We start from the raw sequence: 20,799 nt of genomic DNA, 5'->3' as shown, positions 1-20,799 counted from the left end.
GAAGGCTCCTGAAGCCTCTCACAAGAGTGTTCTGTGTCTAGCAGGGACAGTTTTGTGAAGAGACTGGATTTTTCTCTTCTTCTGAGATCATCCACAGAAGAGAGAGGAGCAAATGCCAGTTAAAAAGGATGCCAGATGGTACAGGGGACAAAGCAGAAAGGGCCCAGAGGGATGCACAAAGTCTATTAGAGATAGGAAAGTAATATAATTGCATGGAGACACTAAGGACACATGGGGGAGAGTTCAGAAATTAAAGTTTCTCAGTCTACTAGTCCCAGCGTGTGTTCTCAGGCAATCCTCTTAAATACTGGGGGCCCTGACCTCTCAGGAGGCTGAAGCTCACGAAGTGAGAAGACTAAACTTTGAGACAGGTGACCCAAGATTTAGGAGGCCTTCTAGTAGGCCTAAGCACCTTTCTGCCCTTACCTGCAGCCAGCAACACAGAGTTCATAAACTGAGTCACAGTCTTCTGAAACCGCTTCTTGATCTCAACCAGGGCTCTGTTTATCTTTAACATCTTGTCATCCATGGTACTGATTCTGCGAACTGACTGGAGGAAGGCAAAGGGGTTGGGGACAGTGGTCACCTGCCTTCAGGGAGCTGTCTGCATGTTCAGCAGAACTGACTCTGCTCTGAAGGTTATGTGGCTATCCCTTCTGCCTAGAATACATCTCTGGTCCTCTTGGCCCAGTCCTTTCTGAGTCAGAGGCAGACCTGACTCAGATTCTCCCATTGTGAGGGCTTCTCTGATTCTACTGTGTAGAATTAGCCCTTGCCTTGCCTTCCACTGTGCTATGTGACTGCAAGACAAGTCAGCACTTAACTAAGCCATTGGTGCATTTGTTCTGTCCCCCCACACTTCTGAGGGGGGGGGGAGGACTGTGCCTTGGTGTCCTCTGATTTCATGAGAAGGTGCTCAGGAAATGTTATTGCTTTCTGAATGACTGGATGCAGAGAGGCTCCTCTGGAGTGCCCACTGCCAGTCTCTTCCTGGCATAGTGCATATGCATCTTTTAGAATGCTTCTACCCAGCCAGCTACTGTGGACAACTTCTAGCTGAAGAGCCATGCTTGGTCCAGGTTACAGAGACCAGCAGGTCATCCACAGCACAAAGGCCCCAGTCTTTCACTTGGAGTTGGGATTACTCTGATGGGTCATCTGGACTCCTTGTGGTGTCCCAGAGACCTATGCTTCAGCTTCTCTGAAATTCAACCTCTCTCTTCTCTAATCCTCAAAGCAATCATTTCCAGTAAGCTCCTGTGTGCCAGTCTCGTTTTCTGAAGAAGCTGCTCTGCATAGTGCCTCCATGGAACTGCAAAACCATGTTCAGAATCCGGAGTTCACTGTAGTCAGTCTTTCCCCCAGGAAGCCTTCCCTTGTTTCCTCAGCCAATGGCACTTGCTCTCTACTAAATGTCCACATCTACCTATTCCCATCATGTTTGCCTGGGTTTTGTTCATTTTTTTCACTTCCTTTATCCCTTAACTTGGCTGACTCCTAAAGAGCTGGCTCTATGCCTTTTCTATTGTCCTCTTAAAATAGTGGAAGTATGAGAAAGTTTCTTCTGTAGAATTTAAGCCTCAGGTGGAGTGAGTAGGATAAGGAGTAGACAGATATTCTGGACAAGGATTAAAGCTGGTCTTATTCCTCTGCAGGCAAGAACCCTGTAAAGGATGGTTCCAGTTACTAGCAAAGTCCCAGCCTCCTTCTGAGCAGTCCCAGCCATTGCTTCTGGGCTAATTTTATTTATTTATTTGTAATTTATATCCACCCTGGTTCCAAAAAGGATCTGAAACGGCACTCTGGGCTAATAAAGCATTTAAGTCAAAGCATTGCCTCGCTTCCAAAGTGCTGCCCAGATAGAAATATTTAGTGAGAAGCCAGGCCTCAGGGCTGTAAAAGCTGGATTGCCATTCTGCCTGTCGCTATGATAGGTGGTTCTCTCTGGGATGGGTGTCTGGGGAAACCATTTAACAAGCTTCCCAATGACAGAGACACTACCCTCCCCCAGTCACAGCCTTTCTAGGTGGCCATGTATTTTTACAGAACCAGAGCCAAACAAGCACATATAGTGTGTTTGAGAGGACTATAAAACTCCCAGGATAGACTCAAAGTCAGATTGGCCTGTACACATCATCACTATACAGATAGGGAAACTTGGGCTCAACCAGAGAAGTGCCTGGGCTAAGGCCCTGTGGGCTCTTCCTAACCTGGGCTCTTTGCCAGACCCAATACTCTGAAAGTTTCCTTGGTTTTCAAAACTTTGTTAGTTCCAAGGATCTAAGATGACCAGTTATCTAAGCCTGGGGAGTTCATGCAAAAATAACTTGAAATGCTGAACCTATTGTTCAGAACAAAGTTTGGAAATTCTGTTGCTCACAGGAAATGATTACATTTATTCATTTATTTCTGCTCATCTAGTTATAAATATACATTATAGAACACACCGTACATTTTTAAATAGAAACAATTACAGACAATGCTTTTTTGGCAAGCCAGCCTTCTCTGTCACCAGTGTTTGTCATCTATAATGCAGCATGTTTTCTGAGGCCATTTTAATGCATCGGCCTGTTTCTCCTTATGTTAAATGCCCCCAAGATAGTCATGTTCTTTGAGTTACTGTGTCATTTTAAATAACTTTTCACCCTTCTACTACACTGTCAGACTGTGCCTTTGTGAGCCCCTTGATGGAGACGCTACCCTGGACATTTAGCATGGTCTAGTAGAAATACAATATGAGCTAGTTTAATGCTTAGCAGCCACATTCAAAACATCCTAAAGTTATAATTAATTCTAATAATATATTTATTTTACCCAGTATATAAAAATGATCATTTAACACACAATGAAATTGGCAATTACTGAAACATTTTATATTCTCTTCCCATTAAAGTCTTTGAAACACAGAATGCATTTTTACTGAGATCTCCAATCAATTTGTACTCATTGCTCTTCAAAGGTTCAACATCCCTGTGTGACTTACTTTTACTTGTGTCGGTCATATTGAACAGCACAGCTTTGGGGATCTAATTCTGTCTCACTACAGTTGTACTAAGGTAAGGTAAAATCACATTTGTATTACTTAGTTTTCCCAGGCTTAGAGTGCACATGCGCACACAGACTTGAGAGTCATTTCATTCAGCTCTTTGGAATGGTCTTTAAGTTGCTTATGGTTCTCAGGAAACACTCAAGAGATCGTCAGACATGGTATGCATTTAACAATGACCATTAGAACAAGAACCTGGAACCAAAGGAACATGAGAGTGGCATAACATGCAAGTGTATTCGTCTCAGCTCATTCATCTAGCCTACCTGCCTGCCATCTTTGATTCCTTCGTCCCTTACTTCCTTTTTGCTGGGGATGGAACTAGCCTCCCATGTGACACTAGTTAAGCACTCTACTCTGTACTGCTCCTAAGCCCATTGCAGTTATAATTCTTGAAGCTGATATGCTTGAACTCACAGGCACCTGAATGTCTTTGGTGTTTCTATGAGAGCCTTGATGAACACTGTCTTTTCTCGTGTCTCAGCAGTTCCCATATGCCTCTATAACATGATGCTAACCAGGCTGGACTCATAATTGGTATATGTTCTTTTGTCCCCTCCATTAGACTGAAAGTTCTAGAGACTAGAAAGAGGCTTCATTTCTACACCTCCAGTAGCTACTGTGGCAGATTACAAGTGTTAATGAATGTTTGCTGAATTATTTAATAAATCAGTGAAGAGAAATGCTGCTGGAATGAAAGTGCAATGGGTAAAGCGGGCATAATGCTTTCTTCTGAGGACAGCATGCATCTGCTTCATATATTGTGGATCTACAATGGATGCCTGCCCCATGTCTTTGTGTAACTCAAGAGTAGTCAGGTATCCCTGAAAGCCTGAGGGCTTATGGCATACTATGGTAATATCCCATAGCTTAAGGGCCTCTTGCTCAGGTCCTTAGAATTTATCATCCAAGCCAGGACACCACTGAAGGGGAAAGGGATACTATTTGTAATTCCCACAGGTAGACAGGTGTAAACAGGGACTGGCACTAGGCAAACTGCTTCTGGTCCTAGGAACCAATCCCAGCAAAGCATCGACAGGGGAATTACAGTGATCTGCTGCATTCACATGAGCTCTTGGTTACCCCAGTTTAACTTCCCATGCCAAGTGTCGACTTTTAGACACCTCGAGATTTAGGGATGGCATCCTCTTCATTTGCTTGATCTTTCCCATGATGTTGATTTGGCCTAGGCCACAGTTGGACCAATGAATGGAAAGATTGGACTCGAAAAGGTTCTGTTGAATTTCATCCCCTCAATAAACAATGGGAAATACAGCCACCTCTCTTTGCTTGTGAGATCTACATTCTCACAGAGTGATCATCTCCACAGATACCTCAACCTGAAGGTGTTCAAGTCCCTTGTACAAATGGTGTGGGATTCACCATCACCTATGGACATCCCCTGTGTCTTTCAGCCATCTCTTGATTACTTGGCATACTAGTACAGTGCAGGTCTTACACAGTCATTGTTCCACTATGTTAGTCAGGGAGTGAGGCATGGACAATCTGTGTGTGCTCAGTTCAGGCACAGTACCTTTTTCTGAGAGTTTTCCATTCACAGCTGCTTAAATGAGGATACGGAAGAGCCTTGCATAGCAGGGAGTGGGGGAAGTCCCTGAGCTATGACACGGCAAGCTTTGCTGAGACACCCTGGGTCAGGGCTGGATGCCCCACCTGCTTTTCTCTACTCATCTACTTTGCCTTACCCGTTTGTCATGCACCACGCCATGGGGACAGCTTTTGGGTGACACACTGAGTGTTACCGACTCATTCAAGGAGGTGAAGGTGACGGTGACGGAGTCCTGCCCCAAGACTGTTAGCTTCATTTGTTCATTCACCTGCAGATAAAGAAACCAGCGCTCGTGGATTCCCTGCTTCCAAGCTCAAGGCACAAACCCTTCTTGGCTTGGAGCTGAGATTTGTAGGCTCTTCCTGGGCCTTTTGCTGGACTCTAACTTTCATGGAGAAGACAGAATAGCAGTGTCCTTTTGGAGATTAACCAAGAAGGTAAAGAATGCCTTCTTTTCCTGTTCCTTTCCTTCCTTCCAACCCACTGCTGGGAACAGCTGTGAAAGCAGCGCAGGTGTCAAGCAGGAGTCAGCTTGAGTCCTGTCGGCTGCCCTGGGATGCCAGCTTGGAGCCTGGGTCAGACAGCTGTGGCTACTCTGGCACCAACTGATTTGAGTCTTTTTCTGTTAGCAAGCTGTTCAGTCCCTCTGAATCTCAAACTCTTCAGCATGAAGTAGTCATGGGCTGAGGTTTTTAATGACAGGAGTGTCCTTTTAAGCCATAAATGCTCCTGCCCCTCATAAGAAAATGGTGTCAGAAGATGTAGATCAGGGCAGCTTGCTTAGTTCTGAACAGTTTGCCAATTCCAAGTGTTATTCATCCAAGGCCACAGAGTGTACAGCCCTCCACCACTGTATTCCTCCCAGTCTTCAGTGTTCTGACCTGCAACACCTCTTTACCTACAGACACCCCAGACTGTTCTGAATCAAGAGAGTTTTCTCCTTTGCCCCTCCCACTTCCACTAGTCCAGATGTTGGCCCAGTAGCCAGGGCCTCAATTTCTCATCACTGAGTTTCTGCCTCACACACTGTGCTATCTGGATCAGAACCATCGGTATCCAAAAGATAATAAACCATGATGTGCCAAGTCTCTGGACATCTTCAGACTTGCTGACCACTCTCACTTAAGAGAAACTACCCACTGCGTGTCTTCTAGAGAAATGTAGAATGGAGATGTCTTCAGGAACTCAAGCTTTGCTTGAGGGACCAGATTCTATTCTAGTTTTGCCTCTTATCAATTGGGCAATTTAGGGAAGTCGTTTGCCTTCTCTGAGCCTGGAGACAATAATTCAGCCACTCTCTGAGGGTGCTGAGCATCCTTTGTGGGCTAAAACATGTATAAAGCTTAACATAGTACAACTATTATTTATTTACTATCCCACTTCCTGGGGATGTGCCCTCTCCTAAAGCCTACAATATGGATGCTCTATAAACTCAGTCAAGGTTCCTCTTCTTAAGAGATCATTTGCTACCTGACATGTCTGTTCTTTTAAGTTCTTGTCCCAGGTCAGGTATAAGGTCATAGGTACCCAGAGAGGCATTCTACTGAGTCAAATCAGCATATCTAAAACTGTAAGGGGTATAATAATATATATGTGCAAAATGTTACAACAAGCCCATTGCTTTGTTTGCTAACTTAAAAATTAATTTTAAAATGCTCATATTCGTTTCTGAATCCCAGAAATCTTGCAATATCTTCATTCGCATCTGTCTCTACAGCTCATGCCTGGATGCTAGCATTCATCTGTTGAAATGGCTCCTGTTAAAAAACACTGCCAACGTCTTTAATAGACATGTTAAGTCTAGCTAGTAACCTCACTAGTCATTCCACTCACTCATCTGCTGGTATTTCCTTTTCTAAAAAAAAAAAAATGTATTATTTTTAATTACGTGTATTGGGGGGCTATGTGTATGTGAGTACAGGTGCCCAGGGGAGCAGAGCCTTCGGATCCCCTAGAATTAGAGTTACAGGTCATCGTGAGCCATCCAATGTGGGTGTTAGAAACCAAACTCAGGTCCTCTACAAGGGCAGTACACAGTCTTAAGCACTGAGTCAGTTCTCTGTATCTGGTCTCTACCTCTTGTTGACCTATTACATTGAGGCTGAACTGAGCATTCCAACTCTCAGCCTAAAAACTAAGCAGCTGGCCCTACTTCTAGTAGAGCTGAACCAGCCCTTAACAGGTTGACCCTCCCACAGGTAACTAAAAAGTTGAAGAAGAAAACAAAAACAAAACTCCCCAAAACAACTACTTAGTGACTCAGAAGAATGAGCAAATCCAGGCAGATTTTGAAGAGCTAAAACTTAAGGATGAGCATGAGAGGAACTTCCGTCTCAAAGCTCTAGCTTAGAGGCCACAGTCATGGCTAAAACTACCACCTTCTGGTGAAGGAATCCAAAGAACAGAACATGGGCAACAGAAGAGTTCTGGAAAGGACTGAGTCTGCAGAAAGCCTAGAATTATATGTGCAAACTTGCCCACATCTCCGACCAGTCCCTGAACCCTGCATGAGAAGGCAGTTTCAAGACAGCTCACAGGTCGAGCAATTTAAAATGCTGTGATCTGAGTTCAGTCTACTGCCGATAAGGAAAGGTTCATAGCTTCAGCTTGACCAAGTTTTTTGCCTCTCAGAACAAGCACAGTCAATTTCATTCTCAGAAAGACACCAGGATTCCAAGAGTCCACAGCATAACAGTGGTAGTCTGTAACCCAAAATTCTATGTAGAAGAGGGACTAGTAAAACGTGAGCCATTCTCAAGGCAACAGGTTGTGTGACTGAAGCTGACCATGTTTGGCACAACCAGGACACAGAAATCTTCACACATTATACTCTGAGACACCTGATGTAACAATATGCAGTGATATAAGGGGAAATAATCTTGTGAATTGTTAAAAGAGAAGTTCTCTGCAAAAGGATAAAAAATATAAAACTAAAGAGAATTCTAGAACACTGAAATTTAAACTTTTTATAACATTATCATAAAATCAAAATGGAGATGACAAGGAATTTAGAGAACTTGGAGACAGATCAAGAGAAATCACACAATTCTGAAAAGCAAAGAGACAAAATTAGAAACACAACAAAAAAGAACTTGAAAGACTCATGGAACAGTCAGGAATTAAAAGCATTTTCTACTCTTCCAGGGGACCGGAGTTCAGTTCCCAGCATCCATATCAAGTGTCTCACAATTGTTGGGGGATTCCAATGCCCTCTTCTGGCCTTCATGGGTATTTGCATACATGTGGCACACAAAGACGGACAGACAGACAGACAGACAGACAGACAGACACACACACACACACACACACACACACACACACACACACCTTAAAAGTATAAACTATAAGCCGGGCGGTAGTGGTGCACACATTTGATCCCAGCACTCGGGAGGCAGAGCCAGGTGAATCTCTGTGAGTTCAAGGCCAGCTTGGGCTACAGAGTGAGATCCAGGACAGGCTCCAAAACTACACAGAGAAACCTTGTCTCAAAAAACAAAAACAAAGCCGGGCGGTGGTGGTGCACGCCTTTAATCCCAGCACTCGGGAGGCAGAGCCAGGTGGATCTCTGTGAGTTCGAGGCCAGCCTGGGCTACCAAGTGAGTCCCAGGAAAGGCGCAAAGCTACACAGAGAAACCCTGTCTCGAAAAACCAAACCAAAACAAAACAAAAACAAAAAACAAAAAACAAACAAACAAACAAACAAAAAAACCAAAACCAAAAACAAAACAAAACAAAACAAAAAACCTACATATAATTGGAACCTCCAAAGAAAAGGAGAAAGTCTAATACACAGTTGCATTTTGTATTGTTTATACATCTAGGAATGATGTAAGAGATTTTCCAAATTTGAGTAAATGAATTTACATATGCTTAACAATTTTAAAAGGCTCAAAAATGAATAGAATAAATATGACAATCATACTTAAGCAAATCATCAAACTTTAAGTGTCCTAGTTTGTTTTCTATCCCTGTGATAAAGACCACTTTGACCAAAGACAAATCTGGGAGGAAAGGGTTTGACTTACATGTCCCCATCACAGTCCATCCCTGAGAGAAGCCAAGGCAGGAACTCAGGTATGGCAAGAACATGGAGACAGAAACTGAAGTAGAGGCCGTGGAGGAATGCTACTTACTGCCTTGCTCCCCATCACTTGCTCAGCTCTTTCCTTTCTTTTACTGATTTTTATTTTCTATGTATGGGTGTTTTGCCTGTATGTATGTCTGTGTACCATGTGTATACACTGTTCATGGAGGTCAGAGAGGGAGTTACAAATGGATGTTAACTGCTGTAGGGATGCTGAGAATCAAACTCAGATCTTCTGGGAGAGCAGCCTATGTTTTTAATCAATGAGCCATCTCTCCAGCCCCTCAGCTTGCTTCCTTATACAACCCAGGACCATCTTTCTCAGGGGTGACACTAATTACAGTGTGTTGGGGCCTCCCACATCAATCATTAGTTAAAAAAAATACCCCCACAGACTTGCATACAGGCCAATCCGATATGAGAGTCAATTCCCCAATTAAGATTCCCTCTCTTCCTAGATATGTCTAGGTTTGTGTCAAAGTGACAAAAGCTAACCAGCAGCCTAGAAACCAAGAGAAAACCTTTAAAAAGTAGCAACCAGAGAAAGCAAACAGATTTTGGTAACTACAGATGCAGACTCTCATCCTAAACTACAGAGGGAAGGCATAATGGAACACTATTTTTAAAATGTTAAAAGCAAAAAAGAAAGTCAACTCAAGATCTCATATCTCATAAAACTATCCCTTAACAATGACATTTTTCACATGAAAACAACAGCAAACTTGTTGCCAAAAGATCTGTGTTTATAAAACTGCCAAAGAAGTTCTTCAAGTTGAAGAGAAATAATAGCAGTGAGTAGCTTAGATTTGGATGGCAGAGTGAAGGGAGTTAGAAATAGCCAGTATCTGAGTTAAAACTGGTTAAAGACAGCATGCAAACTCCCCAGAGCCTGACACCTGGTGCCTGTCATTCCACCCTATGTCATCTACTCCTTTTGTCCCCTTTCTTCTGTGGGAAGAACATATGAACTCTTAAAAGGTGCCACACCAGGCCCTCCAACATAAAGCCTTTAGGAGTAATGTTTATTCTTTCATTTTATCTAGACTCCTCCTCTCTCCCCAACCTCTGAATCATCCTACACTGTCACTCCATGTTATAACTCATGGGCCACTTTCTATTCCAGACTACTTCTGATTGCATAGACCTTTGCTGTGCAGCTCCAGGGTGAACTAAAATAAGGCACAATGCTAAAAAGTTGAGCATGATGGTGCACACCTGTAATCCTAGCACTCAGAAGACTGAGCAGAAAGATTATGAGTTCAGTGCCAGCCTGTCTGCATTATTGCCACAGATAGGCATTATTGTGCAGCAATTTCCTCTGCACTGGAACACTGTCCTGGAAGAAGGAAGGAGGCTCCTAATATTTAGGAAATAAATAAGCTTGCAAATCTAGGAAAACTGAAATTTAAAAGATTCACAGGGCCTCTGCCTAGATTATACAAGAGATAAACAAGTTCTGGGGAGGAGACTCTGGGACCAGCTAAGCTGTCTGGAGAAACTCTAGGACCTGTCTAGCTGCCTACAAGCTGTGTAGAGAACTCCAGGGATACATCTTTTGTGGATTATCAACCATGACAAGATAGATGTCTAATAATGCAGCTAGTTGCTTTTGAGTCATTCAGGCTTTGCAAGTAACTCTCATTCATAGGTTGATAAGTAACTCCAATAAACTTGTTTGTCAAGCTAGACTATGGTAGAACCATTTCTTTGGTCATGCATTCATGCCCTATCTAAGGTGAAATAGACATTTGTTCACATCTTCCAGGAAAGTCACACAGTGGGCACTATAAAAAACAAAACAAAACTATAAGGTCAGCAAGATGGCTCAGTGGGTAAAGGTGCATTCTGCCAAGACAGACAAGTTCAAGTCTTGGGACTCGCATGGTAGGAGAGAACGAACTCCTGCAAGTTGTCCTCGACCTCTGCATGTGTGTTATGACATGCCCTCATGCTCGCACGCGCATGCACGCATGCACACATAAATAAATAAAAATAAATAAATAAATAAATAAATAAATAAACAAATAAATAAATAAATAAATGCTGTACGTTTATTAAGTATGTTCCTTACTTAGTCAAATTGCTGTCTCACACTCTGATAGCTGAATAACAATTTTGGCTTAAGAGTTATAGAGCTACAGAGACAAATGAATTAAAGCCTTGCTTCCAGCATACGTATGCCAAATCCTGTTTCTGTGCCCCTGCTGGCACAGCTAGCTGTCTGGTTAGACAACAAGTCCTGCTTACTCAAGGTAGACTGTCCTAACCGATACCCATACTGCTCGCTTTTGTACGCATGCTTAACCACAGTGAAAATTTCCCTCCGTGGTCATGAAACACAAAGACTGCCTGCAAACAGCCATGCAGGCAGGAAATGACAAGCCCATAAAAACTGTAAGCAACTACAAGTGGGCAGTAACTAGACTCACAGAGCACGAGCTCAGTCCAGGCCAGCTAGCACAAAAGGAGCCCAAGTTCTCCAACTCTTCAAGTATTGCTTAGTTCTTTACTAGCCAGTTTTATATAACACAAAATGAATGTAATAAATTTCTAAAAAACTAAAAATATTAAAAATTAAGTTGTCAACTACTATAAATGTTGCTTCATAAAATGAATATTTTACAATAAAATGGAACAATATAAATAGAAATCAAATAGGAAGGAGGTTACCATGAAGGATCAGTAAAGTAGCCCACAGTTGCTATAGGCTGGTGAAAAGCAAGTGAGTCTACTCTGGACCACTACTGATTGATTGATGACCTCTGAACAAGATCATGTGGTCACTGGGGCAGTGCTGTCTTACAGTGCTTGCCTTTTGATGCTGAGTAGCCTGTGGAAGCCACCCCTACCCATGATGCCCACATACCTTGTATTCCAGAGAGAGCAATGTCTCAGTCTTGTTAGCCCAGCTCCACTTATGGACTATGTAGCCCTTTTGGTCATTTGTGATTCCACCTTCCTCATCCAAAACCACGACATATGGACAGCTGGGAGATACACAGAAGATAGAAACTACTTATAGGCTCTGAAAGAATTCCCTCATCACTTTGGCTACAGGCAGGTAGGGCTGGGAGAGTCTGGCCCAGTCTGAAGGAATGTTTACCTGACATAAACTAGAGGAAGGGAAGGAAAGAATCTGGACTCGTGTGACCAGCTTCACCTTTCCACCCACTGCAGTCTAAGACTCCTTACACCAACTGAGGCTAGTGGGGCATCTGTGGAGAAGGCACAGGCTGAGGCAGATAATATAGGCTCAAGCAAAACCCAAAAGATGAAAAATGATTGTTTTCCTGTAGTCCAGAAAGGATATCACAAAGATATCAAGCACCAAAATGTGAGCTACAACATCTAAATATGAAAGGAAGTAACTTCTTCCAAAACAACTTATGAAAAGCTACATAAAGATTAACTCAGCTGTCAAGAGTATGTGCTGCTCTTAAGAGACCCCACCCCATGTGGTGGTTAATCTGAATTGTCAATTTGAGTAGCTTAGACATGCCTAGATTAGTGGAGCATGCCTCTGGGTCTATCTGTGCTTTCAGAGATGAGCAGATCTGGTCCTGATCAGTAGGTTAATCCTTTGATGGGTTCATAATATGCTGGCATCATTAGGAAGTGGTGAAAGACAAGAGGAAGCCTAGGTGGAGGAACTTAGTCACTGAGTTACATCTTGGGGAGGGCTGTATTTTGCTCTGGTCCCTTGCTGTAAGTCCCTTTCTCTATTTCCTAGGTCACCATGATGTGAACTTCTCTAATCCACTGTGCTATGACAAACTAGCACCTCTGAAACTGTGAACCAAAATAAATCTTTCCTTCTTCAAATGGCTAATGTCAGGTATTTTGCCACAGTAATGGGTAAAGTAATTAATACACCACAAAAGTGGTATTCACACATCTTGTTTACCCGTTCCTAGTGTAAGACACCTTTTCCACTAAAGAATTCTTCCAGGGGTGAGAATTGGGGATATGGCTCAGTGGCAGAGTACTTGCCTAGCATTTATGAGGTTCTGGTCCTCAGCAATGAAAAACAGTAACAACAAAAACCCTGTGTATCAGCCAGATAGCTGTGGTGCACACCTTTAATCCCATCACTTGGGAGATCACAGAGAGGAAGGCAGATCTCTGTGAGTTTGAGGCCAGCCTGTTCTATAGAGTGAGTTTCAGAATAGCCAGGGCTGCACAGAGAAACTCTTACTCAAAAAACAAAAACAAACCAAAATAAACCACCCTGTACATCTGACCAAGAATGGAGATCTGTGTTCTGGTGTACCCAGTGGTGGATTTAGAGTGGGTTTCTTCTCACCATGGAAAGTGCAACATGTACCCAACAGCTGGGCCTCAAAGTACCACAAGTTTCACAGGCACTGCTTCCCCTGCCTCAGTGCCTCCCTAGACTCCTTTAACTAGGAACTTTTAGTCATCACCTTATTTATGGAACCAATTACCTCAAGGGATACTTCATGAGGCTAGACTTCCCTTGACCTACTCACCTGTTCTTCAGGTTGTAGTAAACACAGCCCTGGCCGTCAGAATTGAACAGAGCCAGGAAGGTGTTAGGTACGTCGTTAAAGAGGCAGGTGATGGGTTTCCCTCTGCAGCATGTGGGAATCTGAAGCATGGCGATGTTTCCGGAAGGATAGCTGGCAGATTCAGTCAAGTCAAACTAACAGAGAACTCTCCAGGAGCTGGCTATCAGAATCCCCACAGCAACAAGCCTCCATAGGAAAGGATTCTTCTGCTGTGCATTGTCCCCTTTCTTCAAAGGTCCTGCCTGTGTTTTGCATGGGTCACAACTAAACAATTATGGAACCCAGCCATGCCCCAGGGCCTTTCTCCATTTCACATGTCCGGGTTTTCACAGGTCTAAATGGTACTGGGAACATAGACTTTTAGTGCTCAAACATGAAGGTCTTGGGAAAACCAGGGTGAGGAGGTCACCCCATGCCTTGTCTCATCTTGTACCACAAGTGAGTGACAAAGCCAGGGCATGATCTCCAGAACCAGCAGTATTTCTAGTACTGTCAGGCTGCCTCCCCTTTTGGCCAGTCTAGTAGAAAAATACATTCTCTCTGCTCCTTCCCTAGCTCAGGAGGCCCCAAGAAGCACTAGTCCTCAGAAGAACAGTGTCAACAGCTACTTCTCTATATAGAATTGCAGAAGCCAGTGCTCCAAGTAGGAGGACTATAGTGACTAGTACTACAATTTGTCCTCCTAAGTCTTTCCCACCAGCCAAATAAAAACAGAAATGGAAATAGGGAAGGTGATAAGCAGGTAGAGATGCCATAGAGTGACCCATCAGAAATTCTAGAGCTGGATAGGTAGTACAACAATTGAAACAAAGATTTCATTAAACAAATAAAGCAGCAAGTTAAAACAATAGAAGAAAAAAATCATTGTCCTGGAAAACCAATGAGCTGAAATTATCCAGACTGTACATCATATAGGAAAAGAAGGAACTAGATATAATAGTTCATACCTAGCATCTCAGAACTTTGGAGATTGAGGCAGGAGAATGACTGTGAGTTCTAAGCTAGCCTGAGCTACATAGTTTCTGGTCAGCCTGAACTACAATGTGAGGTACTATCTTAAAAAAAAAATCCAAGCAAGAATAGAATCTCAGAGCCTCTGGAAAGATCATTAGGCATACCAACATATGTACAACCGGAGTCCCAGAGAGCCAGGAAAAAGAGGAGACAGAAAGGATATCTACAAAAGTAAAATACACTGAGTGAAGCTAGGCATGGTTGCACACATCTTTAATCCTAGCATTTTGGAGGCAGAGGCAGGTAAATTTCTGTGAGTTGTAGGCCAGCCAGGGCTACACAGAGATACCCTATTTCAAAAAAGAAAGAAAGAAGAAAGAAATCTCAAATAATTAAAAAAAAAAAAACAACGAACAAACAAATTGGGAAGACTCACAACACTTGTTGATTTAAAACTTACCACAAATCTTTAATAATTAAATCAATGTGGTCTGCCATAAGGATAGACACCAAAATTCAAACAGTGGATTAAAAATGAGTCTAAAAATAGATCCTTCCATCCATAGTCAATCTATTTTTGCCAAGATCTCCAGGACCATTCCAAGTAGAAAGAAGGGTCTCTTCAGCAAACTGCACTGGGACAACAGGACACCCCTGTGCAGAGGAAGGAAACCAGGCCCTGAGCTCATACAGGATGGAAATGCTGACCCTGAATACCTCAAAGACTTCTCTTAAGAACTTCACCTATAAAGCTGATATAAGAAAACACAGGCAAATCTTCATGACCTTGGATTCGGCAATGATGTCATGGATGTTGAAACCAAAAGCATTAGCAACAAAATGGGACTTCGTCAAAATTAACAACCTTTGGGGTTAGGGTGGTAGAATGTTTGGCACATTTGAGGCCTTAGGTTCAAGTTCTAGCAACTCCCTCGCCAAAACACAATCAAGGCATGAGCAAAAGACTAGAACACACATTTCTCCAAAGACCACTTGCCAGAGAGAAGCAAACGCAAAGTTGTTCAGCATCACTGTCATCAGGAAAGCACAAGTCCAAACCAGGGGATTCCAGCCTATTTCTGTGAAGAATGGTGACATGAACCCAGAACTGGTTCTGAGGGCTGCACCAGGAGGTTCAAATCAGCTATAGCTTGCAACTGGCCAACTTGGCCACCATGAACAAAGACCTATCATTTTTATCTGAGCTCTGTGTGTAAAAACAGAGTTGGTGGCTAAAGCCAGAATTCTGAAGAAGCCAGGAGGTGAAGAAAAGCTTTCCAAACATGTTTCACTCAGGAGGGATCCAACAGCTGGCTGGTGCACCTTAGCCTTTGAACACAGTGAAACAGAACTTCTTCAAGACTACTGGATCCAGCTCACTCATCATGTAACCAGGAGAAGTGAGACACACAGATTGAATAATGTGTGCAGGGTCACTGTGATGGCTAATGTGGTGTCAACATCATGATATTTAGGATTATGTAGGAGACAAGCCTCTGGGGGTGTCTGTGAGGGCATTTCCTCCAAGAGGGATTTAACTGAAGTAGGAAGACCTATCCTGAATGTGGGCAGCACCATTCTATGGGCCAGGATCCCAGGACTGGATAAAAGGAAGAAGCAAGCAGAGAACTGGCATTCATCTGTTTCCTGGCTGTGATTCATGTAATCAACCGCTTCACACATCTGCCACCATACCTGACATGAAGGACTATACCTTCAAACTGAGGGCCAAAATAAATTCTTCCTCCCCATAATACCTGGTGTGGTATTTTGTCACACCAACCAGACAAGCAATGACTATAGAAAATAAGTGAACCTGGCCCCTGTAACTCCCAAGGAGAAAATGGACTAATCGTCAAGATGTCGTCACTATTGGAGTAGAAGTCAAGTGTTCCTGCAGCAATGGACAAGAGGTTTGAGGTGGTTCCACATAGGACACCTCAGAATTCTGGGACAGGCAGGAACACAGATCCAAGGCAACCCCTTTCTGGTCCCAGTGCTAGAAAGCTAACTTGTAAACACGGTGTTGAACCTGGTTAACGCAGTGAAGAATCAGAAATAAGGGGTAAAGGCACACCACAGCCTTCTCAAGCAGCAGCTGCCTTGGAAGGAGTTTGCTTCTTCTGTATTGGAAGCAGGAGAGGCAGGGCTGGAAAGATGTGAAGAAGGGATTCATTTATGGGCAGAGAAACAATGAGACTTCTTTGACATGGCACTTAAATCCTGAATTCCCAGTTCAGTCAAGAGGAGGCAGAACAAAGTGAGGAGGCTGTTGCTGGGCAAGTCTGTTTGGTGCCATGGCCCCAGAAAAGTAGCTGAGATAGTTCAGACACCTGCCCTCTGCTCCAATGGGAGAAGATCTGAGAGCCCAGGGCCCTTCCAAGTCTCCTTTCCATGCTTTCTACTATGCAGAATAATCTTTAAGGGCATAACATTGGTATCTGAGAGAGGACCAAAATAGAGGCACAAAAGCCCCTTTTCTCTTGAGGCTTTGCCACCAAGTTCCCTTTGTGACATTTAGTAGGTCACACTGTCTCTTTGGGGCTCAGTTTCTCTGTTTCTACAACAAAGGAGTAGAACTAGATGACTCTGTGTATCCCATCCTTGAAATCAGTGTAGCTCAGAACCTGGAATAAGTGCTTTACCTCCAATGGACTCAGAGTTCACATTGCCTTAAGGCTGGGCATCTGGATCTGGTGTAGTTCTAGAAGATGCTGGGGAGGGAACAAGTGAGAGATGCCTGAAAGGCACAGTGTCTGAGGGGACTTTCTACCTCCATGTTTTCCGCAGGGATCTCTCTTTTTCACCCTTATGGTCAAATTCAAATTCCTTTCCTAATTTTAGAAGATGGCAATCAAACTAAAGTTGCTCCCTCTGAGGCTCTCATGAATGGTCTATCCAGTTCATTCTAATGATCCACCATACATCATAGCTACTTGTTACATCTCTGTGAGTAGAAAAATCAGCCAACTCAACCTACCAAGGCATGCACAAACCGTGGGCTCACCCTCTGAAGGGATCTGCTTTTTCAGCATCTGAGCTTTCCTGAGCTGGAATTCAAGCCCAGGCAGAAAGGCAGTTTTTCACTAGCCATAAGTTCCCTGCAGCTGCAGCTCACAATTTGCACGTGTGTGGATATACACACATGTGCTATTTCTAGAAAGAGGGTCTATAGTGCCCATCGGATTCATATGGGAAATGTGTCCTCTTCTGCCACTTCTGCACCCAACATTCGGATTCAGCCACACCAAGGCAGACCTCAGCTGCAGATCAAACAGATGTGCAGCAAATGGGATGAGTGCTTAGACTCCAAGCACTTGGACCTTGGAGGTGAAGTGCAAGGACCACAGGACACAACTAGTGAATAAGGGTCCAGGAAATATCCTCCAAAGCATTTAGGGACACCTCACTTTTTCTCTCAGCTGTAAATGAACCACCCTGTCTGTAGCTTCCTCTCTCCTGGCAGAGTCCTAAAGGCAGGGGCCCACCTACACAGACGAGCTTCTCACAAGTATCAGGGGCTTGATGTACTCCTGCTGATCTGAACTACACTGAACTTGTACTTAAACTCTGAATTTAGTCCCTCCAGAGCTTGACCTGGACCAACCAACACTTACCCCTGGAGCATCCTCACTAGGCTTCTCTAGTTGACCAAGAATCCCCATTGAACAGTTAGCTGTTTCAAGCCCTGGAGTTCTCTGGGGCTGAGTTAGGGAGAAAGAGCAACACCCATCAAAAGGATATTAAATGAAGGAAGAGCCATCATAGAAAGTGTAATGCAGCTTGACAGGCTTCTTGGGCCCCTTCCACTCTTGAGAATGGCGGCCCGCGTGAGCATGGTGGCTGGAAGGCTGGTGAGGAGTGGAAGTAGTAATCTGAGTCCCCGCAGTGGGAGGATGGTGAGTGTCCCCCTTGGAGGTCAACATTAAATGAGAGGATATCTTTGCCCTGTAGTTGCGTAAAATCATGGGGCAGGAGATATTCCTCCCTCTCCACAAGATCCTTTCGGCTTCTCTGTGGGAAGGAGATGAACGCATCTTCTAGGCGCTCGGTTCTCACTCTCCAGAGAGGTTCTCTGCAGCCCCTTCCCAGCATCTAAGTCTCCCACCCCAGTCCCCTTGTCCTGAAGTTTCATCCCCTTCCTGTACTTCCTCATATGCAAAGGTAGTATATTTAGGAGGAAATAGGAAAATGCCTGGAAAAGGCCAGCTGTGTCTGAATGTCTGTCTGGACCTATGGAATGGAGCTATGCACAGAGGGAACTCTGGAGCAGCTGGAGACAGACTATCCCCTCACTCACTCATCCTGAAGTTCTAGGTGGGCTCCTTCTAGAGGTGAACAGGGTAGCTGTTGCCTACCTGTGCCCTGGCCCGGTGATCTCAGGAGATATATATGACTTAGGTGTGAAATGGTTTTAATCTTTATGAGCTGGACCCTTAGGAGAAATAGGTTTCTGCTAGGCCTCACGGTGTTCCCAAATAATATACTATGAATCACCAATATGGATGAAATATTTTGTTTGGGGAGATTTCTTTTTCTTGAATACTTAGCAAATCAGGCCAAAAAATTATCACTTAGGGCACAAAGCTTATGAATTGCCAGGAGCCACACAAAGGACTTCCTTGGGTGAAGGAGGATGTTGTAGAGGCAGAGAGCATTGAACAGGAGTTGGGCTGACAGAGCTGGGTGAGCTCAGGAACTGCTTTACTTTTCTTATCTGTAAATTGGAAGGACCATGGACTTGTGCGCACGTGTGTGTGTGTGTGTGTGTGTGTGTGTGTGTGAAGGACACAGCTGGACTGACATGGGGAGTGGGGAGTGCACTTACTGCTGTGACACCCATCTATCCTTTTGTCCAAGTCCTGTGGATGCCATCCCCATATCTAGGCACTCACATGTGGCGACACATATCCTGCAGCTTTTCCCGGGCCTCAGGGCAGGGGTCCTGGATCTCGAAGATGATGCTTTCAGGAGGGGTTCGAACTCGAGGGAGTGGGGATGTGATCTCATCTATAGCCTTTTTGCCTGTAGTTAGAGGTGAGGATGAAATATGGTGGGCTTTAGAGGTGAGTTCTTGAGCATCACATTCTCCTGGAGGAGGGCTGCAGAACATATTAGGAGGCTCTTTTGTGCTCTGCAGCAATGGGGATCATTGGCTGCTAACTCAGCCAGTCAATAATTAAAGGTACATCAGAGACTGTGGAATACAGTGATGAACAGCAACAATAGCAATGAAGTGGGGCTTAATGCTGATGCCTCCATAGTTCCCTATAACCAATCCCCTTTTACCAAGGAGAGTGAAGCATGAGGAAAGCAAGTCATACAGGCAGCCAGGAGGGGTGAAGACTTGGCTTCAAGCTTCTCAACTTCCAGCCTTACCTCCAGTGTCTGTGGGAATCAAAGGGGGGAAATGAGTCAACCCTGCCCTCCTTCACTACCCAATCCTCCCCTGCCTGTCTGTCTAGTCCATGCTGTCATCACAGTTGGCAGGGTGGGTGGAAGGTCCTGAGGCCTCTCTGACTCCCAGCAGGTCCCTCTCCACCAAACCTTCCCCTCGGAGCTTCTTTCTCTCACCTACTCTTGTTCCCAAAGTTCCATCTTGTGAAAGACAAGAGCCTGTCACACACACACACACACACACACACACACACACACACACACACACCTCTCAAATTCATAAAGAAAATGGTAAACTCAACCTCATTAAGTAGGCAAAGACTATAAACAGACGGCCTTTCTGTGTGGGCCTTTCTCCACAGGTCAGGGGAGTCTTTTGTGGCTTTGCTTTCTGCCCACACATAGTAGCCCCTTCTGGAACACAGAACTGGAGCCTGCTAAGTTTGGGATACAAATACCACTATTTTCCCACTGATGGTATGGCTGGACAGAGCTGTCTCACTCACAGGTATCACAGACTGTCTGGACTGAAGGAATGGATTGTGTGGAGTATGCACATGGGAATGGAATGCAATTCTGATTGCAGTGACTGGATATGCTGCAGCTCTGGGGTGCTTGTAAGGATCCGTGTCACAGGCTGCTGAATCTCAGTGATCTGAACACCCTTCTATTAGACATAAGACCTAACCAGTCACCAACTGCACAGGCTAGATGCAGATCCATCATTCATTTCTCCTCCCAATCCACCATCACCAAGGATAGGGGCGTATGTATAACACCCCCACCGAGAGAGAGAGACAGACAGAGAGACAGAGAGACAGAAAAACAGAGACAGAGACAGACAGAGAGACAGAGAGACAGAGACAGAGAGAGAGAGAGTGTGTGTATGTGTCTGGCTGGAAACACTACTGTCTTCCTTACCTTTCTTCTTGACTTCCTTTCCTGTGGAGAGGGAGAAGCTCAGACAGGCTGTGGAAGTCTGGTAGACCAGCTGATAAGGTGTGCTCACTCCAATGGCAGAAATGTTCGTGGAGGATTCTAGGGAAGAAGAATGAATCTTTACCATCTCTTAAAATTTCAGTTCAATTGCAAAAATGTAATATAGTTTTCTTGTTTAAACAAGATAGTGGGCCAGATATTACAAAGTTACCTGTAGTCATAACCAGCCAGGAAGTCTTTTGAGGAGAGACTTCTAGATGTATAGGTGAGCTCAGAATAG

At 44.1% G+C, this 20,799-nt stretch overlaps 1 protein-coding gene across 1 annotated transcript in view; it reads right to left on the bottom strand.

Annotated features, from left to right (window-relative positions):
- The window catches only part of C3H3orf20 (chromosome 3 C3orf20 homolog), a 57,872-nt gene that overhangs the window by 16,934 nt on the left and 20,139 nt on the right, over positions 1-20,799 (bottom strand). The window contains exons 5-12 of the mRNA XM_059258223.1: positions 20,502-20,618; positions 19,551-19,571; positions 19,079-19,208; positions 17,928-18,197; positions 13,191-13,340; positions 11,567-11,687; positions 4,753-4,884; positions 427-550 (exon numbers count right to left, since the gene is read on the bottom strand). Coding sequence (XP_059114206.1) covers positions 427-550; positions 4,753-4,884; positions 11,567-11,687; positions 13,191-13,340; positions 17,928-18,197; positions 19,079-19,208; positions 19,551-19,571; positions 20,502-20,618 — 1,065 coding nt within the window. The remainder of the gene's footprint in view (positions 1-426; positions 551-4,752; positions 4,885-11,566; positions 11,688-13,190; positions 13,341-17,927; positions 18,198-19,078; positions 19,209-19,550; positions 19,572-20,501; positions 20,619-20,799) is intronic.

The sequence above is a fragment of the Peromyscus eremicus genome, chromosome 3, assembly GCF_949786415.1.
Source record: "Peromyscus eremicus chromosome 3, PerEre_H2_v1, whole genome shotgun sequence".
Taxonomy (NCBI): Eukaryota; Metazoa; Chordata; class Mammalia; order Rodentia; family Cricetidae; genus Peromyscus; species Peromyscus eremicus.
This window is presented reverse-complemented; position numbering and strand designations above follow the sequence as displayed.